At 44.9% G+C, this 8,073-nt stretch overlaps 1 protein-coding gene across 4 annotated transcripts in view; it reads left to right on the top strand.

The window, feature by feature from the left end:
* QTRT1 (queuine tRNA-ribosyltransferase catalytic subunit 1) overlaps nucleotides 1-7,568 on the top strand; it is a 30,105-nt gene extending 22,537 nt beyond the window's left edge. For 3 of the 4 annotated variants that reach the window (XM_061583625.1, XM_061583595.1, XM_061583615.1), the window contains exons 6-10: nucleotides 2,231-2,369; nucleotides 2,751-2,826; nucleotides 3,060-3,169; nucleotides 6,115-6,199; nucleotides 6,698-7,568. In XM_061583625.1, coding sequence (XP_061439609.1) covers nucleotides 2,231-2,369; nucleotides 2,751-2,826; nucleotides 3,060-3,169; nucleotides 6,115-6,199; nucleotides 6,698-6,850 — 563 coding nt within the window. In that variant the 3' untranslated portion in view covers nucleotides 6,851-7,568. Of the gene's footprint in view, nucleotides 1-2,230; nucleotides 2,370-2,750; nucleotides 2,827-3,059; nucleotides 3,170-6,114; nucleotides 6,234-6,697 lie in introns of all 4 variants that reach the window. The other variant, XM_061583605.1, reaches the window with a different exon arrangement.
* Nucleotides 7,569-8,073: the final 505 nt, after the last annotated feature.

Below are 8,073 nucleotides of genomic sequence, written 5' to 3' on the forward strand. Positions count from 1 at the left end.
ATCATAGTTCCAGGTACTACGCTGTATCAACTCCATCTGATACGGAGGCTGCGCCCCCAACCATCTGCTCCCCCCGGTAGTACATGCCCTGGTCACCTCTCGCCTAGACTACTGTAATGTGCTCTATGTGGGGTTACCCTTGAAAACGGTCCGGAAGCTGCAACTGGTACAGAGTGCGGCGGCTCATCTGATTAAAGGCAGCCGCCGGCAAGATCACATCACTCCAGTGCTGAAGGAGTTGCACTGGCTACCGGTTGTTTACCGGGCCCAATTCAAGGTGTTGGTTTTGACCTTTAAAACCCTATACAGTTTTAGCCCAGTCTATCTGAAGGAGCACCTCCAGCATCGTCAGGGATGCCGCTCAACAAGATCAGCCTCAGAAGACCTTCTCTCGATCCCACCGGTTAAAACAGCTAGACTGGTGAGGACTAGAGAGAGGGCTTTTTCAATAGTGGCCCCCACCCTGTGGAACTCTCTCCCAAATGATCTCCGCCATGCCCCTTCTATGATGAGCTTCCGCCGGGCCTTGAAGACCTGGCTCTTCAGGCAGGCTTTTGGGGTGGGTTAGGTTTTTTACTGTTATGGTTTTAAATTTTAATGTTTTAATGTATTGTTTTATCTTGTACGTCGCCCAGAGTGGCTGGACAACCAGACAGATGGGCGACTAATAAATTTAATAAATAAATAAATTTGATTGATTTTGATTTTAATATTTCTACCCCGCCTTTCGGCCAAAAGGCCCTCAATGCGGCTTACAAAAGAGCACCAATATAAAGATACATCAATAAAACATCAATAATACATCACTAAAACATCCGTAATACATCATTAAAACAATAAATACAATACCATTTGCAAAAATTAAATAGTTAGCCTTCATTAGATATTGATAGTGGAAATCATACAAATAACACATGCCGGCCTTAAAAAAGCAGCCTTGCGAGCATCTTTTTACAGTTTATGAGTCAGCTAAACAGCAAATACCTTCTTCTTGACTCATCATGAAATTAACTGAGGGATCATGTGACTGAGGCAACCTACTCCCCTCAGAAATTAACTGCAATTCCTGGCTGTGGATGCTTGGTGGCACACACTTGATGGACTATCATCCAGGAGGAATTTATTTAAGGAAGAAGGGATTCATTTTCTTCTGTGTTTGTGGGCTTCTTTTTGTTGGCCTGTTGCTGAATCTGTTTCTTTCCTCTTGACTAGGCCTCAAAGGGCTAGGAGTGGGAGAAAGTGCAAAATAATACAAAAAAGCGGAATCTGATAGCTCAGAAAATGAGACTGACTAAATTTCATGTAGTCCCCTGCCCTCTCCCTTTCTCTGCTCTTTCTATGGGAATAAGTGCTTTATGTCTGCTTGATGCTGTGGAGGACTGAGGAGACAAAATAATGTTCAGAATACTTAATAATTTTCTTTGTTTTTCTTTTTTTAAATATGTTTTTCGATATTTTATAGCTTGTGTGCTTTGACACCCTAACCCTTTGGGAGGAAGGGCAGGATATAAATTTAATAATTAAATATATTATTGATAGTTTCTTCTGTTTTTATTGTTTTTGCCTGCTCCTCAAACTAGCAAAACCAAAGAGATGCTAGTCTTTTTACAGTTCAGCAGCTTGTAGCTCAATTTGTAATATATATTTTAAAAGTAAATTCAATTTGCAATTATCGTCTGAATAAACTGCACATTAATATACCAAACTTGATAATTTTGTGGGCAAACCAAGTTATACATAATACCTTTTATATGTCTAAAGTAATAAATGACTTTTGATTTGTAAAGGGTGCTAAAAAATAAGTATTGCATATTTTTCAACTTCCTCCAACATTTCTTCTTTCCCAAAAAAAAAATAACACACAGAGAAAAATTTCCCCCATGGATTCAAAATTTCCAGAACTTTTACATCTCTAGTTTGGATATAATTGGATGTGAGTTTGAATGAAGATGGTGGACTGAACTTTTCAAAAGCCCATTGATTTTAACCAGTGTTTTCAAAACTACACTGATGTTTTGATTTCTTATTTTTCCTCGGCAACACAGACTGTGAGGCTGCTAGGAAATAAATAATACCTCCAACATTCACAGCAGCATTCGTGGAAAGCTTCTACCATGGGGTAATGCATTGGCATTCTTGTCTGAGTTTCCTTAGGGTGATGCTTCCCCAGAGGTAGGAGTTCACATCTCTAACAGCCCTTTGCACTCCTCTCTTTCTCTCCCCTTGCTAGAAATGACTAAACGAGATGTGCCAGGCTTTGCCATTGGGGGCCTGAGTGGTGGCGAAGCCAAAGAGCACTTCTGGAGGATGGTGGATCTCAGTACAAATAAGCTCCCCAGGAACAAGCCTCGCTATCTTATGGGAGTAGGGTAGGAGTAAATGTTACATTTCAGGCAAAGTAGTTTAGTGCATGGGACTTCTTTTTCCTTTGGGGTTCAAAACGAACATGACAAAGTGGATTTCTGCTGGTGGTATGGCTGACCATTATATTCCCAAACTGTCACAACCATCCTTCTTTCTGGTTGAAGGAGGGAATGACTTGAGTGTTTCAAGTCCGTCCCCTCGGCTGCCTTTTGGGGTGGCTGTGCCCACCCTGACAATTGCTGGGCACAAGGTAGTACAAAAATGTTCCTTTCTCTGCCTTCAGAAGGCCGAGCATCCTTGTTTGGACCAGGCTGTGTCATAGGCAGTGGCTGGGCAAACTGCATTGTGCACCTGATGTGTCTCTCTTCACTCCATTTCTCATGAAGTTATGCTACGGACCTGGTGGTGTGTGTGGCCCTGGGCTGCGACATGTTTGATTGTGTCTTCCCCACGAGGACTGCAGTAAGTAGCTGCTTCAGGTGGGGGGGGGGGACTGAGAAAGGGCAGGCTGCAGGGAAGTGGGGAGGAGCATTTCTGCACTTGGTGAGAGAAAATATAAACTGGGATGGGGCACTATTCAAAACAAAATAGGAATTTGCCGCAATGAAGTGGCTTCAGATTCCCTCCAAAGCAGGGCAACGTGAGTTCTGGTAGTATTCCCCTGAATCTGCCGACTGCTTTGCTCTTTCTTTCAGCGCTTTGGCTCAGCCTTGGTCCCCTGCGGCTCCTTGCAGCTGAAGAACAAGCAATACGCCAAGGACTTCCGGCCCATTGATGAGAACTGTGATTGCCCCACCTGCCAGAGGTTGGTGTGCTTCGGGCACAATGCTTTTAAAGGCAGAGTCAGGGAAGCAGGCTCAGAAGCACAGTTCAGTTTTCTATCTTGCTGAGTTTGGGCAGTGCAGCTCTGAAGAGAGCAGGTGTTCCCAGCCATTGGGTTGACAGGGATGGGGGCGTGGCTGGTGGTGGCAGTTACAGTGAGCCATGATCAGTTGTGTAAGTAAACCAGAACAGCCCAACATATCATTCCCAGCAATATGCCTACTGTGATAGATTTGAAGGACTGTATCTTTCCAGATGTTCTTCCATATGCCTTCAAATTTTCTAGGAAGGCTGTGCTTAACATGCTTTCACCATCTGAAGCTCCATTAAGGGGCTGTTGAATCTAAAGCCTTCCCAGTGATGGCCCTGCAACACCGGGCCAAACTGACTGATTGCTTTCTGGACTTTAGGAAATGTGTGAACCCTTTTTCATTGAGGGAGGCTTTGGGCGGCCAAGTTGTTGAGTTTGCCTTCTGTTGAAGTTCTGCTAGTTGAATTTATTGGGGTGATTTTTTAAAGTGTTTTTTATTATGAGTTACAGTAGGGCCCCACTCATACGGCGGTTTAGGTTCCAGAGCCCCGGCGAAAAGCGCGGGAAAGTGGAACATAACAGTACACACATTGCTTACCTTAAAATATTTGAGTGTTGGCTGCAGCGATTCTATCCTTGCCAGGTCTCCTGGCACAGTGTGTGTAAGAGAGTGTTGCATGTGTGCTGAGCCTGTGAGGGCATTGTATATTTTGAGTGAGTGTTTGTGAGAAATTACTGTCATTGGTGTCGTTATTTCAAAATCCATTTGAGTGGAAGCTGGGAGAGGAGCCTGCCAGGCTGTAGGACCCTGTGAGCATTCCCAGGAAAAGGTGGAGCATGAGTGTCTCTGTGAGGCTGGAGGACCTGGGAACAGCAGCAGCACGGACAGCTGCCAGCGCCCTGCCAGTCCCGCTCCTCTGCTCCAGAGGAATCATGGAGGACGAGCACCGAGGCGGCTGGAGTTGCTGCTGGCAACCCCTCCACTTCCTCCCACTGCATCTCCATTCATAGCCAAGGCAGGCGGGAGCTCAATGGGCTAATTCCCTGAGAGACCAGGAAGGAAGAGGAGGAGGCACCTCCAAGCAGCAGCACTAGCAGCAGCTGCCCGCGTAGGCCTCGGTTCCAGCCAGCCGCTCCACTTGCAACCTTCCAGGCATGTAAGTGCCCCACCGCGACGTTCCCAGGCTAGAGATGGGGAAGAAGCAGCCGCGGGGTCTGCATAGCCTTTTTAAAAAAAAATCCACCCCCCTTTTGGTGCATTGTCTGGAGTGCCTTTCCCGAGTACTGCTGCGCTCTTCCTTTCAGCATCTCCCCCCCCCGTGCCGTGTGGGTGTTTGTTTGGCTGCTTGCAAACCTCCCATGGCAAAAGTGACCCTCATCGTCACCCTCCTCCTCCTCCTTACAGGCCTTGCCCAATCTTTTTTTTATATATACATAATTTTTTTTTAGTTAAAAAACAGCCGTATTAGCGGAACGCCGAGAAGCAGAATGCCGAAAAGCAGGGCCCTACTGTATTTTTAAAAATTCATTATGTTGTAATCTACTGCACTGTTTGGTTATTTGACAGAGGGTAGACACACGCTGTTGTGCTGGTTCCAGTGTGTCTCCCCTTCTGCTTTCTGAAAATGGGCCACATGATGCTAGTCAGACTTGGCCCGTTTTTACTTTAAAACCTGGTCGGACCAGCTTGAGTGCATTTTTTTAAAATTCACCTTCAGACAGATTTCACAACTGATTGGTAGATGAACCCATTGCCCCTCCAGGTGCAGCCAGTGGAAACGAGTTGCTGTAGGTTCAGGCAGAGACAGTGATTGGCCCAACACTTTGCTGTGGGTGATCTTGAAAGATCTGAAGTCAGCAGTGGGGAAGGGAGGAGTATCCAGCCAAAGGTAGAGCCACTTCACAATGCAGCTAGAAAAATCATATGTTAGACAATTTCTAGCCAGTGGGAGCTAAAGCTGAAAATGTGCGAGGAGATTCCAAATGAGAGGGTTGATCTCAGAGCAGCATTTGCTGTCAACTGCAGAGTGATCAGATGCTTTTCCTGCTCATTACTCTGACTCGTCTTGGCAGACTCCAAGAGCAGCAGGAGCCTGACAGTAGGAGGGGCAGGAGATTTTGTAGCTACCAAGAAGCAATTCTTACAACCCTATTTTTACCCCAAGCTCGGTTCATTCCCCACGGCCAGACTTGATCCCATTCCGCAGGACCCTGTTCCCATATCTTCTCTGTCCAGGTCTATTAATGTACGTCGCCTAGAGTGGCTAATTGCCAGATAGGCGACAAACAAATTAATTATTATTATTATTATTATTATATTGCCTCTTCTCTCCACTTCACTGGCACATACACACATTTTTAGGGTCTCTCTTCGTCAGCCCCTTAACAAATAGCATTCATAGGAGGCATCAAGGTAAGTCCTGAGCCTTTTCTGACTTGCATGTCTCAGGATCCCTGAGCCTGTTAATGACTTCTGGGCACACTTTAACCACCTTTTAATGCTCAAACAGTAGAAAATAGTGCATTGTTGATCATGGGGTTTTCATCTACATAGTGATCTTAAGTATGGAAAGAAAGAGAAATGGTAGTCATCTTATAAAACTAGGGGTAAAAGGACCCAGTCTCCCTAGCACAACAATTCTGGCTGCTGTGTCCCAAAGGAGACAGAGAGAAATTACTTCCCAGTGCTATTTTTATTGCCCTGTATATATATATAAAAAGAGGCAGCTCTTAGCCAGTGACACCTTAGCTGAAGTTGGACCCCATTTTCTGGCCTTTTTCTGTGGTTGAATATGAAAAAAAATGGTTTATGCTTCCTAGCTTTGGTGTATAGATAACCTTCCTTAGGCCCTGGGTCTCAAGAGGATGCTGTTGTTCCTTGTTTTGTCTCTTGACAGGTATAGTCGAGCTTTCTTGAATGCTCTCTTCCGCAGTGACACAACTGCCATGCACCATGTTACCATCCATAATATTGCTTACCAGGTTGGTCCATCTTCTGCACCTTTTGTAGCCTCAGGTAAAGCCTAGTTCCCTTTGTGGATTCCATAAGACTCTGGGAAACCTGATAAATTTTGCAAAATCTGGTCAGTGTGCAAAACATGTTCTGCCGATACAGTACAAGGCTCCACATAGATTTGGGGACTTCAGGTAGAATATCTGCCCTTAGACTCCCTGCTTTAAATTCTCTTCGCAGTGTCCTTAGCATAAGAAACATCAACATGTAACCCTCTTTGTGGCACAACAAACTGGCTTTGCAGTATGAATGAGTAATTGTGTTTCCATAACTGAATTGAGCTGTGGGGTAGCTGTTTGATCTTAGTCACTGGACTTAAGTAATTGCTGTTGTTATTTTTTTTTTGTCTTTCCCTGTTGATTGAGGTTGCATCTTCCCTGAGACTGGTTGTGCCTGCTTTTACACACATAGAGTTCAAAGTGCATCTGCTAAATAGATACTGGCTCTCTCCTTTTCTCCCCCTCCAGCTGAACCTGATGCATTTAATCCAGGAAAGCATTATTGAACAGAGGTTCCCACAGTTTGTTCAGGACTTCATGAAGACCATGTATGGAAACTTAGGCAGCTACCCACAGTGGGCCACAGAAGCCCTGGCCTCGGTTGGAATTATCCTGGAGTGAGACTGGAGGGATACGGTTGCTGGCAGGGCCACCAGTGAGCAGAATTCAGCTTGGAGCCCAGTACTTGTGGAACAGCATGTCTCCTGAATCCAGGTCTATCAGTGATTGCTTGCCCTACTTCCGCAGCTGTACTAGTCCTTCTTTCCAGAACAGTGACCTGGGCATTTGCAGCACTGAATACCTCTTTCTATCAAGGAATTCTTAGGAAGAACCTGAGGAGCTGCTACTCCTGACAGTTTATCGCAATGGTTAAATTGGAACTTGAAAGGTCTTTATTTTTATATTTTTAATATGTGAAAATTCTTATTTTTAAACTTGTTATTAAATTCTTAAATTCATTTGCATTTTCTACACAATTTCTCTGAGCAGTATTCAACTAACACATCCTGTCAGTGCAAGAATTACAGCTTTTCCCCGTCTCCTCGCCCTGCACACGCCCCATGCCATCCCCAGACTTGCTCTGGAGGCATGGGGGGGGAACCCCTAGAACACATTTGGGGGCACACTGGGCAGGAGAGCTGGGGAAGTCCTGTCGTGCTAGTGGTAATCCTTGTGCTGGTGGGACTGTGACTTAGCACTGCGTTGCATATAGCCCTCTGAATCTAGAAAAGATGTTTGTGGAGCTGGCAGTCTGAGCAGAGCTAAGCATGCTATGCAGATTCTCAGAGAAGCAATTGGTGTTTTGTGCTCAGAGTAAATAAAAGTATACAATTGAAAATGGTATGTGTCCCTAAAGTTTGTATTCTTTACTTGAGGCTTTGTTGGAGCTCAATTGTTTGTTTATTTGGCAAGCTGCAATATAGAAGGAAAGGAGAGTGGGGCAAAGGTGGGGGGGATGAGCATAAATGAGTCAGTGTGGCATAGTAGTTAGAGTATCAGACTAGGACCTGAGAGACTAGGGTTCAAATTCCCACTCAGCCATGAAGCTCACCTTTAGTCAATCATTATCTCTCAGCCTAACCTACCTCACAGGGTTGTTGTAAAGATGAAATGAGGAGGAGAACATGTATGACATCTTGAGTTCCCTGGTGGAAAGGTAGGATATAAGTGTAATAATAATACTAAACTGGCACCCAGTCCTGCCTTGATTAGTACTCTCATTCAGGTTTTTCCCTATAAAGATAATAAATCATAGAATTACACAGTTGGAAGGGGCCCAATTCAAGGTGTTGGTGTTAACCTTTAAATCCCTATACGGTCTCGGCCCAGTTTACCTGAAGGAG

Source organism: Rhineura floridana, chromosome 1 (assembly GCF_030035675.1).
Source record: "Rhineura floridana isolate rRhiFlo1 chromosome 1, rRhiFlo1.hap2, whole genome shotgun sequence".
Classification (NCBI taxonomy): domain Eukaryota; kingdom Metazoa; phylum Chordata; class Lepidosauria; order Squamata; family Rhineuridae; genus Rhineura; species Rhineura floridana.